General features: G+C 47.9%; 1 protein-coding gene across 1 annotated transcript in view; it reads right to left on the reverse strand.

The window, feature by feature from the left end:
- The window catches only part of PDIA5 (protein disulfide isomerase family A member 5), an 88012-nt gene extending 75608 nt beyond the window's left edge, over nt 1-12404 (reverse strand). Inside the window, exon 1 of the mRNA XM_037051469.1 lies at nt 12250-12404. Coding sequence (XP_036907364.1) covers nt 12250-12294 — 45 coding nt within the window. The 5' untranslated portion in view covers nt 12295-12404. The remainder of the gene's footprint in view (nt 1-12249) is intronic.
- Between the last annotated feature and the right edge of the window lie 5122 nt (nt 12405-17526).

Genomic DNA, 17526 nt, shown 5'->3' on the forward strand with positions numbered 1-17526 from the left:
GGGGGATGGTTATTTAGAGTGAGCCACCTGACAGAACAATATAGCCACTTAAACAATGTTCTCAAAGATGGTACAATGGAAAAATACTTTTGATGTTAAGCTTTAAATGATAAAATTCAAAACACACATGGTATATTATGAATACTACAATATGCAAAGTTACGCTCAAGCGAAGACTGAAAGAAGAAAATGCAGCAAAGTAAGCTCTATCCTTGGAGAGAGTTTATTCCTCCTCTTTGTTTTTCTAACTCAGTATATCAGGCACATCTGATTTTAATATTTAAAGAAAAAATCACCACCATTTGGCCATCATCTTGGAAATAATTCCCAATCTCGAAGTGTAACATCTCCCAGAAGACAGAAAGGCACACCAGACACCTGGCAGAAACCCCCTCGACTGCGGGGCCCACGCAGACGTCACCAGTAACGGGCCACACAGACATCCCAGGCCTCCAGACTGAATGCACTGAAAAGAAACATCATCAAAAACCAAATTAAGCGACATTCTTCAAAACTGTCATGGTCACAAAAGACAAATACTGAGAAATCAGTATTTGAAGAAATCAGATTGAAGGAGGTTAAAGAGCTAAGGCAGTGAGATTCTATGTGTGATTCTGGACTAAGTTCTGAGCCAAAATGCAGCATTACGTATGTAGAGGGAGGGCGTGATAAAAACAAATGTGACAAAAGTTAGTGTTTGTTGAATCTGGGTAAAGGGTAGATGGGAACCCTTGTATCCCTCTTGCAAAATCTTCTATCAGTCTGAAATTATTAGAGTTACAGAAAAAAATCTAAAAAGAAAATACGAAAGATGCCCAAAACACAACCAAATACTGCCTTCCACAGTCCTTCTGATACACCTCCACCGCCCAGCAAGTGCTCACTGGCACCTTCCACAAAAGAGCTGTGTTTATCTGCCCTCGTCCCGGCCAGGTGGCTCACTGGGTGGAGCGTCGTCCCACTCCATACACTAAAAGGCGCAGGTTGGATCCCTGGTCAGGGTGCATTCGAGAGGCAACCAGTCAATGTTTCTGTCTGTCTGTCTGTCTGTCTCTCCCCTGCCACCCTTCTTTAAAAAGAAAAAAAAAAGAGTAGTGCTTCTCTGCCCTTCTTCACTTCCAGCTGACTATCATTCCGCTGCTCACTGCCATTCTGTAATTCCTTTATAAGACCTATTTTATGGTATCTGCAAAGTATTTTGCATACAACACACACCTACAATGGCTTGGACAAGCAAGAGATAGGCAAAAGAACATTAATTTTTAAATGTGAGTGATGTATGCCCCTTTAAAGGGCAAAATTTAAGCATCTGTCACCAGCCACCATGTTTAAACACCATTCTTCACAAGAGGTTAGGACTAACCTCAAACCAAGTCTGGAGATCTTACCACCAACACTGCCCAATGTCCAATGTCTACTCAGCAGGCTTCAAAATAAAAATGAGCATCATGAGTCCCTCAGTGTCAAGAGTGTGTGTAAGAAAGAGAGAAAGAGACAGAGAGACAGGCACATGAACAGACAGCCACATCGGCCCTAGGATGTGGAACCCCCACTGGCCGCAGCTGACGAAGCTAAACGTGTTTATGAAGAATGAGAGCCCTGAGTAGCGTGGCTTAGTGGGTTGAGCCAAGTCCTACAAACCGAAAGGTCGCCATTTCAGTTCCTGGTGGGGCACATGCCTGGGCTTTGAGCCAGGTCCCTGGTTGGGGGCGTGCGAGAGGCAACGGATCGATGGGTCTCTCGCATCAGTGTTTCTCTTCCTCTCTCTCTCCCTCACTTCCCCTGTCTCTAAAAATAAATGGGTCTCTCGCATCAGTGTTTCTCTTCCTCTCTCTCTCCCTCACTTCCCCTGTCTCTAAAAATAAATAAAAATTTTTAAGAAAGACTAAGAGAAATTGGAAAGTATTTGGCAGAGAACAGAGCCCAAGAGCAGACTCTTCAATTCCAGATTTCAGGGCCTGGGGATGAGCCCATGACAATGGAAGCAGCAGAAAGTACAGCGGGCTCACTGTGTGAGCAGGGGCAAGCAAAGCAGGTCGCGTGGTTATCTGATTTAATTATCTTGGCAGGTGAATGAAGTCGGCACTTTCATTCCACCTACTGACTGAGAAGGAAACGGAGACTAAGAGGAGTTCTGAGCATCACCCAGCAGGTAAGTATGAGAGCCGTGACTCGGACTGAGTCTGACAGACTCCGGCGCCCAGTCGGAACAGGGCAACAGCGGCTTCCCAGAACCACGCACACTGATCACTGGCTCCTGCAAATACAAAGCCAGCTGCATTTCTCATATTCTGCTTCCTTTCAAAACCACACTTCACAGGTGAGCTATACACACTGCACCCCCGCCTACCCCCCACAGCACAGATGTGGCCATCAACAACACGAGGCAGGACAACTCATCCGAGAGCTCATACAAACAGCTTTTCTTAATCCTGAAACTGCAACCGCAGTGCATTTAACTAGGACTTAAGATCCTGAAGCCCTAGTGTTTTGACAAACCTCTTTGGGAGCCTAGAAGGCGTTGAGTGGCCGCCAGCCTGTGCACACGTGACCTGGGCATGACCCGGTCCTGACCTGGGTCAACGAGGAGGCGAGGAGGTGTGGGGAGAGAAGAGCAACCTAGGCAGCAGGGAGGGAGGAAGAGCCAGTGACTCCCGGCTCTGGAAATCCAACCCTGCCTCAAAGCTCTGATAACTGACAAGAAAATAACAGCCCTGTGCTCATGACCCATGCGTGCACCATGCTTGTGCATGATCTCATCCAGCCTCTAAAGTTGAGAGTCTCGACTAGTGTGTTCCTCCCCTCAAGCCTCAACCCAAGAGCCGAGTCATAAAATCAATTCAGGGGTCACCACCTGCATGTTGCAATGACATTAAACAGAAAACATCAGTGTGCGCCTCAGGCAGCAAGTCTACACATTCAGTGAAATGCACAAATGTATGTTTTATACACGTGTATATGTACTTGGTCATAATGTAAAAATGTATAATTACCCTTGCAGGGATCGCAGTAAAAATGTTTGAAAACAACTCTAAACAATCTGCCTGGGATGTGGTACTGTCCCCACCTTAGAGATAAGAACACTGAGGCTCTAAGGAGTTCAGGGACTCTCCTCGGGCGAAGCCTGAAGTGGCAGAACCAGGACTCAGACTGGACGTGTGAGTACATATCCAACGCTCTTCTCTTTGCCCACCAATGTAAACACTTCGGGCTGGTGTCCCTCGAGCTTCCTCTCACAGCCTACAGCTGCACCCAGAACACGATCTAGAGGCCAGAAAGCTCACTTTCCCTCCCAATCCAGCTACTGAATGTGACCAACTAGGAAGAGCTGCAAAGACAACCTGATCGTCTTTCCCCTGCTGCCCACCAGCCTGCAATTCCCCGCGTGCCCTCACAGAAAAGCAGAAACCGTACACGCTCAGCCAAGTGATGCCTCCCAGTGTCAGCTGTGCGTGTGGCTCACGACACGGGCAGAACTTGTGCATACCACTCGGCCCGAAGAGGCAACCTTGGCTACCCAAGTACTATCCACCCTGTAACACGAATGTTGTTAACCTGTAAGCCTGTCTGGTCGGTAGCTGCACAACAGCGCCAAGAACAAGCTGTTCAGAAATACAGATTCCTGGCCGTGTCCCCGAAGTCAATCCATTTTTACACATCCCCCCTCATGGTGGGTTGGATCCACAGCCAGGTTGCAAAACCTCTGCCGCTGGCCACCATCTGGACCCCATGGCACTCGCTGCTTCACAGCCAGACTTTCCCATCCCCGCTCCTCGCCTATCCACTCCCCAGCCCTCTCAGATCCGTCCCACTGCCACCAAAAAGGCTCTCGTGGGGGTCCAACAATGATGTGCACGTGGACAACCCCATGGGCACCTCCAGTTCTCAGTCTGCTCACCGTCTCGAACCTGGGCAAACACTCTTGGTCTCCCTTCTACCTCCCCAGTCCCCCTCTGTAAATCCCCATCTCCCTGCCCTTTCAATGATGAAGTTCCTTGGCACTCACTCAGTCCACCTTCTCTTTCCTCTTGCCACTGCACCCCCGGGGTGGGGGGGGTCTCACCCACCTTCTACGCAGCAGCCCTAAATTAACATCTCCAGCCCAGACCTCCCTTCTGAACACCACACCCTCACATCCTGCTAAGAAATTCTTAAAACAGGGTCAAGTATAATTCTCAAATGTTAAAAACCTAACTCATAAAAACAGATATTAAGCATATTTCAAAGTGTTACTGAATTCTTTAATAAGGGACCCACTAAAATGACAAGTTACAAGGAGCTATTAAAAAAAAAAAAGGCCCCGACTTGTGTAGCTCAGTGGATTGAGCACAGGCCTGTGAACCAAAGGATTGCAGTTCGATTCCTGGTCAGGGCACACGCCTGGGTTGCAGGCCAGTTCCCAGCAGGGGACCCACGAGAAGGAACCATACATTGATATTTCTCTCCTTCTCTCCTTCCCTTCCACTCTAAAGATAAATAAATAAAATCTTTTTTTAAAAAAAGGTTAGCCCTGACTGGTGTGGCCCAGTGGGTTGGGTTGCTGGTTTGATTCCTTGTCAGAGCACATGCCTGGGGTGCAGGCCAGGTCCCAGGTTGGGGAAGCCTGACAGGCAGTCAACTGATGTTGCAAACTTCCCTCACACATTGATGTTTCTCTGCCTCTCTTTCTCCCTCACTTTGCCTCTCTCTAAAAAGAAATAAAATCTTAAAACAAAGAAAAAAGGTTAAAAAAAGCTTTTCAAAAAGAAGTTATAAGTTAGTAGTGTACATATGATTGATTCAAGAATCCTGATATAAGACTGCTAAATTTGATACCAAACTGGTAAATGTCCTGCAGGGCAATAACCCTCATGTCTCTCTTCTTCACCAAACAGACCTTACTTACATCATATCTAACTTCACAGAGGATGGGTCCTAAAGAATAATAAGCAGAGCCCTGGCTGGTGTAGCTCAGTGGATTGAGTTCGGGCCTGCGAACCACACGATCGAGGTTCGATTCCCAGTCAGGGCACATGCCTGGGTTGCAGGCCAGTTCCCAGCAGGGGACCCAAGAGAGGCAACCATACATTGATATTTCTCTCCTCTCCTTCTCTCCCTCTCTAAAAGATAAATAAATAAAATATTTTAAAAAAAGAATAATAAGCAAAGTGAAATTCCCCGGAGCACTAGATGGCCCTTAAGCAGGCTTCTTAGACAACGCTGCAGTATGACATAAGTTACTAAATCCTCTTTTATTCCCAAGTTCTTGGAAAACTGTTCTTTACCGTAGGATCTTTGAGTTTGTATGGGGAAACATCACAGCCCCACAAATCTCTAACTGAAATTTAGCTTTCCCTTTATTGGGGATGTGGGTAAAAAACAGGAACACCGGCAGTATCTGTGACTTTATCATCAACAGAAATTACAGCTCCCATCACATTACAATTGGTGTAAATATCGTGAAACACTGTTTATGCTACTCAACATTACAGAAATTCGCAAACCTGGCACTACATCTTCTTATATGATATTCATAAAATATGTAAATACAATTTTATCGCATAGTTGTTGTAATATCTGGATAACTGTGTTGCAGTACCTCTGGGCCCCTCTGTAATCACATGTGCTCTGTTTCACACATTTAAAGCATCACTCTAGCACTGGCCACCGGGCCGGTTGGTTGGGACGCCATCCCATCCAACAAAAGGCTGCGGGACCGACCCCCAGTCAGGGCGCAGACCTAGGCTGTGGGTTCGAGCCCTAGGCAGGGTGTGTTTGGGAGGCAAGTGATCAATGTTTCCCTCTCACATCCATGTTTCTGTTTCTCCTTTTCTGTCTTCCCTCCCCACTCCTTCTCTGAAATCAATAAATATATACATCCTCAGGTGAGGATAAAAACACTGTTTTTAAAGAACATTTTTCTGAGAAAGGGTCTCTAAGTCCCCAGAGAGGCCTTTCCTGACTCCCTGCACTAGGCGGGGGCCTGGACTACACACTTTATCACACCTCATACTGCGCCTTCCAGCACTTTCTACCTGCATCTAATAATAAATCTGTGGCGCTCCCACTAAGCATGGGACAAAGGGATGGTGCCCATCTTACTTATCATGATGTCCCCGATGCTGTAGCGTGGTACGTCTGACTCACAAAAGACTCCCCAGAAATACCTGTTTAAAAAAGATCGATCGATCTGTGGAACAAATGAACACCTGTGACGCGTGGAGCGTGGAGATGGAGGCGCACACTCCTTTGGAATGGGGGGCAGGTACAACGCTCTGCCCAGGACCAGCCAGGTGAGGCCCTTCAGGAGAGCACACACCTGCCTGCTCCTCTGGAGCCTGGCCCACCGGGCCCAGCAGCACAGCTTCCAGCCGAGCCCCTGTCTGGGCTCCGATACTAAATCACCTGCATGTTCAAGCCCCACCGTAGGGCCCTCAACCTGGATCTCCACTAACACCTTCCAAGGCCAGGATGAAAGGACCCACTCATGAACTAAAGACATCTACTCTTGCCAGGGGGTTGACAATATGGTGGGATCCTTTGTGGGGGACGGATTTTCTACCCCCCACCCCACCAGCTAGAACGAGTTAGACTCTCTGAAGCCAGGCATAGGGTCACCATCAAGCCACCTGGGAACAGGGTGCGCATTAAACTGCGGGCTCAGTACAGCCTCAGGGAACGAAAGGACTATTCTAACTCCACACACCCTGTGCATGTTTCACCCCCACCTCACGACTGCAAAGCTATTCAGAAGCGGTTGTAAACTGGTGTGTGGGAAGACGCCCTGCTGGACCTCAGGTGGACAGCAGGAACCGCACTGGAGCTAAGAAGGGGGTACTGAGAGAGGTGAGAAGGATGGACAGTGTCCAGCTGCCTGCTCCTGCTCCCCTGCTCAGGCCCCCAGGGAGCTAAAGAGCAAGTTTCGCAGACACCCAGGAAAATGGCTGGTGTTGCTATTTCAGCAAATAGCGCCTACTAACCTGGCTGCTTAAACAGTCCGCAGGCCAAGAGGACTATCACTGAGCTAACTACCACTATCACTAACCCACCTGTCCATCCCTCACCCTCCAGGCCACACCCACACTCTTGTCTAACACCCATCTCCTCCCACCTCTGTCCACCCACCCAACCCTCTCTACAGGAAACAGCATTTAATTACCTTATCTCACCAGTTAACATGGGGCTCCAGGCTACAGAGGCATGAAATATGTGGAAATGCCCTGCAAAACTAAACCCTAAAGCCCTCTTCAAATGTACCAGGTGTGTCATAATTCTCATCCACAAATCAAATGGGCAGCCAGAAGCCCCAGTTAGTGCTGCAGGCCAGGCCAGGCAACGGCCAGCACTGTGCTCCTCCCCTTTCCCACTGGGACCCAGGACGCCAGATATGAACAAATGGAAGGAGGCAGTAGGGAGGGGGGGTGGGAGGCAAATAAACCATCTTAGTCGGGTCATAAGAGAACTTTGGCTGTCCTTACACCCCATGCACCACTCTCAGGCCCACTGTCAATGAGATAGCCTCCAAAACCGACCACGATGACAAAGCGGGACACAGGAGCCCCAGCAAACAAAACCACCGTGCTGGGGCAAACCCTCCAGGGAGGCAGTGTTGCTGGTCTCTCCATTCTCAAGGGAGGATCTACTTTCAGAAGAAAGGGGAGAGAAACATTGAGCACTTAAATCCTTATTCCCTCTGCAAGGATCCCCCTCCATCTGCCAAATCCAGAGACAGTGCAGGAGCCCAGTGGGGAGGGGCAAGAATGGAGGCAAGAGCCCAGCTCCAAGGAACTGTGACAGAGAAAACCACAGCAGCACAGGACATCTCCATCACGTCTTGCAGCCTCTGCTCACACACACACACACACTGGCCATCCACTGTCTCCCCAGCACCTCTCCGTCAGCAACTCAAGATGACTGCTGTGGCCCCCACTTGCCGGGCACTCCCATATGCCAAGCACTGGGATAAGTGCTTCCTGTATAATATCTGGTCCTTTCAACTCTGCAAGATGGATATTATTACCGCTGGTCACAAACAGAAAAACTGAGGCAGGGCCCAAGGTCACACAGCTCCTGAGTGTGTCTACCTGGCAAAAAGCCCATGTTCTACAACATCACACTTGACTTTATCTTGTAGATAACAGAGAAGAAGAAGAAAGTGCTGTTCTGAGAAAATCCCGTCTCTCCCACTTGAACTGAAACCCTACTCTGTGGCCTGACTGTTCTTGCTATTCAAAGGGCAACTTTCATCACATCTCTCCATTATCCACAGAATCAAGTCCAAAAGTCAGCATTTAAGCTTCTTTACGATCCATTCTTGCAGTCTTATTCCCCTATCTCCCAGACTCAAGTCCTTCCTACCAGCCAGCCTGACCCATCACTCCCCATTGCCCACATTTCTGTCTGGAGAGGTTTCCTTTATCCATCAACCGCAACACAAAGATGGCCTGGGGATGACTGCGTGCCAAGTCTTGGGCTAGGTGCTGGGGACGCAACAGCCAAGGCAGGGAGGACCCCCACAGCAACAGGGCTCAGAGACTGCCCTCCTTTGTGAGCCGTGAGCTGGGACCCTTCTCTGGTCACTCGGTGCCCCACCGCCTGGACTTTGCCCGAATCCACGGCACTCAGTATTTGCCACTCACACAGCACTCAGCCATTCCTCCAACTTATGCCTTAAAGTTCTGCTTTAAAATTTCCTCTGTAATATGCTTATTTCTGTGGGAGAAGTACACTCTGGGTTCCAAACAGCATGATAAACGGCAATTAGGTCCCCAAGCCAACCCACAGAAGCCTATTAAATAGATAACGTAGAATCTAAATACGTGGACATTAAAAGCTTTGCAGAGAGACCAGGGGCAGACGTCTCCTGCTTCCTGCACCTCCACCCACCAGGTTCTGAGCTTCAAGCCACCACCCAGGCAGCGGCTGGAGCAGCGGCTTTGGAGGAGGGAAGCGTGGGGGAGATGGGGGTGGGGGGCTGGCATGACAGAGATGGAGTGGGAAGAACCTGGTTTATAATTCATAAGCCTCAGTCTAATCCCAGCTCTGCCTTTAGAAACTGGGTGGCCTTGAGTGCGTCCTCTCCCTCCGGGAGCCTCGCTTTTCTTTTATAAAATGAGAGACTTGAGTCAGAGCGGTAGTTCTCAGACTCCTGAATCTCACAGCTCGGCATGACATACTTTAAAGTATATATACACATACATTTAAATACACGTAATATTTGTTATATATACTTAAAAATAAATTTTATAAAAAGACTTTATAAAAAATCACAATATAGCATCACTACTTTCATGTTTCAAAAGGATACTGCACACCACTCCCTATCCCCAAACACAGACATCATATCAAAAGAATAAGTTTTTAAACTGAAAATATTTAGATTCATGAAGGGGGGGAAAAAAAAGGAAAACACCCACCATTGTTGTTTTTCCAACTTGTCTGCAGACCAGTAAAAACTTCAGCACAGCCCAGCTCCACGGCTTGGCCGCTACAGCGAGCGGCTGAGCAGGACAGCAGGGAGGGGCGGCCAGCGGCAGATGCAGGGGCCTGGGGACAGAGCAGCCCGGTCTCCTCGGCCACAGACCCCGTGGGCAGACACACCCACCCAGCCTGGAAGGGCTAGAACCAGCTTGTCCTAAAGTGTTGACTCTTTCCACCCCAGATTTCTTCTGGAGGGCTGAGGCCCCCAAAAGAACCTTTTAGAAAATGTTCCCTTACTAACTTTCCTGATCAAAAACGAACATACGTTCATGTAGGAAACTTGGAAAACACAGAAAACCGTAAGTAGGGAGAAGTCACCCACAACTCCACCTTCCAGACCAGCCACTGGTCACGTCTCGATGCACTTCTGAGCCCTCAAACACCACCTTCGGCCCTCCTGAGACCTGGCTTTTATCCTGCTTTCCCCTTACTCATCACACTAGAAAACGTCTCCACGTCTTCAGATCATCTTCACTAGCATCACAAAATGTTTTTATAATAAATAGCACTCTAGTAAATATAAATACTCTTCATAAACATCCCTTCCCATAGTGTCGACAGGGCCAAAAGCCATTTAACCATGCCTCTACTGTTGAGCATTGAAGCCACTTCCATATTTTGCCATTAAAAACATGTGGTGGGTACACATGCCTGCCCGTGAAACTCTGTAGACTGTCTTCACACTTCTTTGTATCCCGCAGGTCACAGCCCGGTGCTGTGCACATATTAGCCCTCAGTAAATATTGAGTGAACAAAGAAACTCAATCCACTCCCAGTACCTGGAAGCCCTTATCAGAGGGACACAGACTATAGATACAAAGTCCACCCTAGTGTCCACCAGCCAGTCACCACTGATTGTGCACCTGTGTCTCTCACCTGCTAAGCCAAGGTCTTAGGGAAAAGAGAAAAACGTCAATTCTTTGCACCAGGTTCTAGTGCTCTCAGCAAACCTACCCACTCCTCCAGACCCCTCAGTGGAAGGCACCTGCAGACCTCAACTGCTGACTCCCACAATCCTTCCCGACTGCTCTACCTACTACCTCAGGAAAGCCATAGCTGACCCTCCCTATGAATCAGTGTATGGCTCCCGTTCTGTGGAAGCACCCAGCCCTTCAGATATTAGCATTCGCTGTTCTTTTTTTATTGCTCACAGGACTGACTCCCCTTCCCAACCCAGGATAATACAGGATGGCAGGGACGATGCGTATTTTGCTCTCCACGCAAAATCTAACCCAGCTCCCAACAATGTGGCTGATAAATATATGCTGAATGAAATTTCTTTCCGGTCAAATTCCCAAACTCTATTTTACTTTCACAGGAGAGAGGGGAAAAGGAAGAAGAGAAGAAAGCAGGACCTCCTAAAACAGCCCAAGTGCAAAGACCTGATAGGAAATCTCACTGGAGATGGCCCCCTCGGCACCTTCCTGCAGTTCTGCCTGGCCTAGAGACCTGCCAAGGCCGTCCGGCTCCAGGCAACAGAATGCAGGCAGATCATGAAGCACACCTAGACGCTGGTGAAGGGACACTGCCCCACTCCAGCCTGGTTCTCTCCCAGAGGGAGAATGGTCAGACCTAGGGGACAGGGAGCTTCCTTCCCCATGGATTTCCAGACAGCCAGAAGACGGAGGCCACTCCTCACTGTGATCCCAAAAATGGCAGGGTACTGGCAGGTGAAACTATTTAAAGCAATTCAATACACACTTGACTTTTTCTCCTCATGTTTGGCCAGCATCCTTGTCCACAACCCACCCCCCCACCAAAAAAAAAATCTGAGAAATCTGGGTTGGAGAGGGTGCTGGAGGCATAAATTCCCTTGAAACTTCAGGAAAGAAGAAGTCAAGATGGTTTTTAAAATAAGGGAGACCAGAAGTTATGGAAAAATACGGAAAGAAGCCACATTATCCCATCACACAGGGAGGCAACCAAGGCCAACACCAAGGGCAGCCCTGGACGGTGTGGACACACCCATTCCGACCTCTCCCAGGGATGTCTTGGAGGCACCCCTCACACAAGTAGCAAACTCCTCTGGGAGAGCCAACCACTCCCGGTACCCTCCTCCACTCTTGTATGATTTTGCAGTTTACTGAGCTTCGTCCTCAGATTTTTCATCCGACCCTCGGGAAAACCTTGCGAGCTGGGTTATCTTTACCGTCCCCATTCCAAGGGTGAGGACACTGAATTAGATACTTTAAAAGATACGCCGCGTCACACAGCCAGAAAGTGGCTGATGTTCGGGCCAATCTCCGTTGGGTGTAGGACCAGAACTCCCTGCGGGCGGGGACCCAGGTGTGGACTGGCAGTATCCCGGCCGCCAGGGGTGGAACCCAACAACCATCCGGCCCTAAAACAAGGTTTCCGGCAGTGTGGGTGGAAAGCACTCCCTTCCCACATCGCACTCACACAGGTGTAGGGCCCGGAGTCTGGTGCGAGATGTATCTGCCCCCAGTACACGAGTGTCTCACCTAAGCTGGTGGCCGCCCCCTGACTTGCACCCCCACAAAGTTGTGCCCGTGGCGCAAGCACCCCGCGAGGTATCGCTCAGCGCCCCAGGCTCCCTCCAGCCCCTGCGCCCCAAAAGGCTCCGGGAGGAGGGCGCCGGAGCCGCCCGCTGCCTCCCCTGCAGGCACGGAGCAACCGCCATCCTGGCACGCACGCCCCTACTCCGGTGGCAGGAGGCACCTCCCCGCAAGTCCAGGATGGGCGGGCAGTAGGGAGCTCCGACCCTCACTTCGAGCGCCACGTGCGAGTGCTCCTGCCGGCCCTGGCCCGGACCCCGCGCCACAGCCTCACCCAGACCGCCAGCAGCAGCAGCCACGCCGGTCCGGCCCGCGCCATGCCCTCTGCCGCTGCCCACGGCCGGCTCTGGTCTCCACTCGGGCTCCCGCGCCCGCAGCTCCGCCGGGTCCAAATGCCACCGCCACTTCCCAGCCGCTCCCCACCTCCCAGTTCCCAGTGCCACGTCTGCCAAAGCATGCGCACCAGGGTGGGAGAATCGGCTTGGAAGAAGTGCTTGCTGGGAATTGTAGTTTGCAACAAGGCTGGGCTGGAAGACCCGCAGGCATGGACTTGCCCCCAAAGCCAAGTAGGATGTGAGTGGAGTACAAAATGGTAAGGGGAGGCAATTAATTTGAGGGATTACTTGTGCCTAGAATTTTAGAAGTTACCTCATTCAGCTAACAGAGGTGAGTTTTATTTTCCCCACTTTGAGGATGAGAGTTAGCCCAGAGAACTTGGCTTGTGGAGGATCAGAAAAGCCCTCATTCCTGCCTCCCAGGCCTCCATCTACTTTTTCTTTTTTGCATTTGGAAAAACGTTTATTGAGATGTTGGAAAACAATTTGGCAATTCCCTCCTGCTTATATATGCAAATGAATTGAAAACAGGTATTCATACAAATACTTGCACATCAATGTTCATAGCAACATTATTCACAATAGCCAAGAGATGGAAACAACCATCCATCGAGGGACAAATAGCTAAACAAAATGTAATATATCCATATATTAGAATATTTTTCAATCATGCTACATTGGATACACACTGAAAATATTATGATAGGAAAGAAGCCAGACACAAGATCACGTTGATTACTGTTTGTTTAGATTCTTTTTTCTTTTTTTATTTTTAGAGAGGGAGAGAGAGAAAGAGAGGGAGAGAAACAGCAGTGTGTGGTTGCCCCACTGGGAACCTGGCCTGCAACCCAAGCATGTGCCCTGACTGGGAATCGAAATGGCAACCTTTTGGTTCTCAGGCTGGTATTCGATCCACTGAGCCACACCAGCCAGGGCTACAGCTTTAAAAAACATCTAGAAATAGGTAAATCCGTAGGACAGAAAGCAGATTAGAGGTTTCTTGGGGCTGGGGGGAGGACGGAGTGGGAACTGACTGCTCAATGGATACAAGATCTCCTTTGCGGGTGATGAAAATATTTTGGAACTAGACAGAGGTAATCATTGCACAACACTGTGAACGTACTAAATGCCACTGAATTATACATTTTAAAATGGTTAATTCTATGTTATATGAATTTTACTTCATTTAAACATTTTTTAAAAACTTGTATTGAGCTTATTCCATATGCTAAAACAATCATACACATAATCAGTTACACATTCAAGAATATTTATTGAACCTTACCACATCCTGAGTCTCAAGATGCACAGTAAGAAGATGTATATATGTTTGTTCATGTCGGGTGGATTTGGGTTTTTGCTCTCTTAAAACCCCACCATGGCTTCCCATTGCTCCCTGCAACTGCTGCCCATTGCCTGTCAGCCCAGCATGCTGTGGGCCTTGCCCTCTAGACCTTATCCCCTGCCCGGTCCATGAAGATCCAGTCACACAGACTATTGTTTCCTGTTCCCCACCCACTAGAGCTGCTTGCACTTCAGGGCTAGTATTCTTCCTGTTTTTCCTGCCTCAACACTTCTAATGCTTCAGGGCTCTCCTACACGTTCCCCCTCAGAGAGGCCCTTCAAAGCAACTCATCAAAAGGAAATTTTACCCTTTCCACCTCCACATCCCTTATTCTATTGCTTGGGTTCGGATCATTCCTTACCCAGCACTTAACGACAATCTGTACTTACTTAGTTGTATGGTTCATTGCCTGTTGCTACTCCTGGAATTTAAGCTTTACATCTTTCTCAGTTTCCACCTAACTTCGGAGCCTAGCATCTGAGCCTCAGGTGGTTCCCAGTGTTCTTTTTGGTGAATGATTGATAGATTGGATGAGGCGAGGTGCTGGGAAGTTGCAGATAGTCCTGAAGCTGGTTGGGAACAGTTCTGCCTGCTTTGCTCCGCACCCTCAAGCTCACGATCTGCATGTGGGAAAATGGGCCTTTCAGCTCTCCTCTGTCATTCTCCATCTCTGTTTCTCAGCTGTCAAATAAAGTAGCTGGTAAGAACATACAGCAACTGTACTCTCCTACATTGTTAGTGGGAGTGTATATTGGTTCAACCATTCTGGATGATGGTACATGTGCAAAATATATACAAAAATTTTTGGAAGAATTTTGTCGTTGTTGTTCAAGTACAGTTGTCTCCATTTTCCCCCCACCACTGCCTCCACCTGACCCAGGCCCACCTCCTACCTTCAATCCTACCCCCCTTTGGCTTTATCCATGTGTCTTTTATGTGTGTTTCTTGACAACCCTTCCCCTTTCCCCCTTCTTGTTACCCCCTCCTCCCTCCCCTCTGGTTACTGTCAGCCTGTTCTTTATTTCAATGTCTCTGCTTATATTTTGCTTGCTTGTTTGTTGTTAATTAGGCTCCACTTATAGGTGAGATCACACAGTATTTGTCTTACACCGACTGGCTTATTTCACTTAGCGTAGTGCTCTCCAGATTCATCCATGCTGCTGCAGAGGGTAGGAGCTCTCACTTTCTTCCTGCTGTGCAAGATTTCATTGTGTAGTTCCAAAGTTTTCTGATCCATTCATTTACTGATGGGCACGTAGGTTGCTTCCAACACTTGGCTATTGTAAATTGTGCTGCTATGAACATTGGGGTGCATAGGTTCTTTTGGATTGGTGTTTATACAAAAAAAATTTATAGCAGCTTAATTCATAGTAGCTGTTATAGGCTGAGTTGAGTTCCCTCCAAGGCTTATATGTTGAATCCCTAATCCCCAGAATGTGGCTATATTTGAAGATGAGGCTTTAAAAGAAGTAAGTAAGGCTACATGAGGCCATTGGAGTGAACCTTAATCCTGTATGACGGGAGTCCTTTTTAAAAGGGAACATTAGTACACACACACACCTTGTGAAAACACAGGGAGGAGATAGCCATCTACAAGCCAAGGAGAGAGACCCTCAGAAGAAACCATTGCTGCTGACACCTTGATCTTGGACTTTTACCTTCCAAAATTATGAGCAACTAAATTTCTGTCATTTAAGCCACCCCATCTGCAGTACTTTCTTATGGCAGCCTTAACGAATTAAATCAGCAGCCCAAACCAGAAATAATCCAAATGTCCTTAAAAAGAAAGATAAAACCCTGGCTGGTGTGCTAAGTGGAATGACCACTGGCCTATGAACCAAAAACATCTCTGGTTCGATTCCCTGTCAGGGCACATCCCTGGGTTGTGGTTCAGATCCCCAGTTGGGGGCATACGAGAGACTGATCCATTTACTTCTTGTACACCCGTGTTTCTGTCCATCTCACCTCCATTCCTTCCTGTGTCTCTAAAAATAAATAAATAAAATCTTTGTAAAAAGATAGGTAGATAGATAGATAGATAGATAGATAACCTTACCAGTGTGACTCAGTTGATTGGAGTGTAGTCGCATAAACTGAAGGCTTGCAGGTTCAATTCCTAGTCACGGCACACGCGTGGCTTGCAAGTTTGGTCTCAGTTGGAGCGTGTACAGGAAGCAGCCCCTCTAAAATCAAAAAGCATGTCCTTGGGTGAAGATTTAAAAGAAGACAGATAAATAACACTCTGCAATAAAAAAAACTACAGATACACACAACAACATGGATGACAAAAACCATGATGTTGAGCCAAAGTAGACAAACACAAAAAAGTACATACGTATTATTCCATTTACCTAAAGTTCAAGAAGAGGCAAGTGTGATCTGGAGTGATAGAAGAAAGATGAAGTTTGTCACAGTGGCAGGGGGTGGGGGAGGAAGAGAGATCGATAAGGAAAAGGCATGAACAAACCTTCTGGGTGCTCAGTACAGAAACGCTCTATATCTTGATTAAATGATGGTGACATATGTAAAAATTAAGGTGATACAATTATAGTGATAGTGACAGTCTACATGTGTAAAAATTAACTTAACAATTGAGCGGAATTATTTGAGCTATATGCTAAGATTTGTGCACTGTACTCTGTGTACTTCATATCTCAATGTTTTAAAAGTCCAAAAACTGAAGGGTAGGGTGAATCGAATTATCTATAGGATCCTTTATAACTCTTGTATCTCCTCAGTCCAACAATAGCTAAAAGCTCCTGGGTCTGGAGGAGGGCTGAACTCTGCAGAAATATAACAGCCAAAAGGGGAAGGCATCCAGGAGCGGAAGGAAGGAAGGAAGCCATGAGCCTGTGAGCCAGAGGACCGGAGGACAAGGGACTGACAGGAAAAAATAAAAATTGCCAGGAAAACAGGCCATTTCATTCCGCAATTGAAAGTAGCTCAGATGAGATTTATGGCCCTCCTGGGAATGTTTAACAATTCTAAGCGTCACTTTCCTTGAAATATTAGGGGAATAGCACAGGGCCAGTGCTGTCCCTCCACTGCTACGGCCCTCAACAGGCACCGTCCATTTCCCAGCAGAGCCCACAGGGCTAGCGCAAGAAACTTCTTGTCCTGCTGTTTCCTGTGAATTGTGATGCCACCTAATATCTGTGTAGCCTGTTCTCTGTCACCTCGGCTGGGGTAGGGACTGCTTTTTGACATTCAAAAATGGATGAGAATTAGCCAAAGAAGCCAGACACACAAAAAATGTATTCTGTATGATACCAAGATATAAAAAATGGCAAAAGTCATCTATCTTGTTAGTTGTCAGGGTAGTGCTTACCTTGACAGGAGAGTGTGGGTAGTCACTGCAAGGGGTCTCTGGAGGTGCCGGGGTTCTGTTACTCCGTCTGAGAGTACAGGGCATCTGGGAGTATTCACTCAGAATTCATCATGTGTGAGAATTCATCACACACGTTCATGGACTTTCCTGTGCATATGCTATATTTCAATAAGAAGTTTACAATTTAAAAATAAGAGGAGGAGCTCTGACCAGTGTGGCTCAGTTGGTTGGGCTTCAGCCCATGAAGAGAATGGTCACCGGTTCAATTCCTGGTCTGGTTCTGAACTGGCTCAATTAAACACAAGCCTGGGTTGCAGGCCCAGTTCCTGGTCCAGGCCTGTGCAAGAGGCAACCAATTGATGTTTCTCTCGCACCGATGTTTCTCCTCCTCTTCCCCCCTCCCCTCCCTTCTCTCTAAAAATAAATAAAGTTTCTAAAAATCTTTGAAAAAGAAAGAGATGAGGAATGAGATGGAAAGAAAGAAAAGTCAGCTCGAACAAGGAAGCTGAAAGGAGGAGTGAGTTCCTAAGAAGAGACAGCTGA

This window comes from Sturnira hondurensis, unplaced genomic scaffold (genome assembly GCF_014824575.4).
Source record: "Sturnira hondurensis isolate 20B ecotype Veracruz unplaced genomic scaffold, ASM1482457v3 Scaffold0007222, whole genome shotgun sequence".
Taxonomy (NCBI): Eukaryota; Metazoa; Chordata; class Mammalia; order Chiroptera; family Phyllostomidae; genus Sturnira; species Sturnira hondurensis.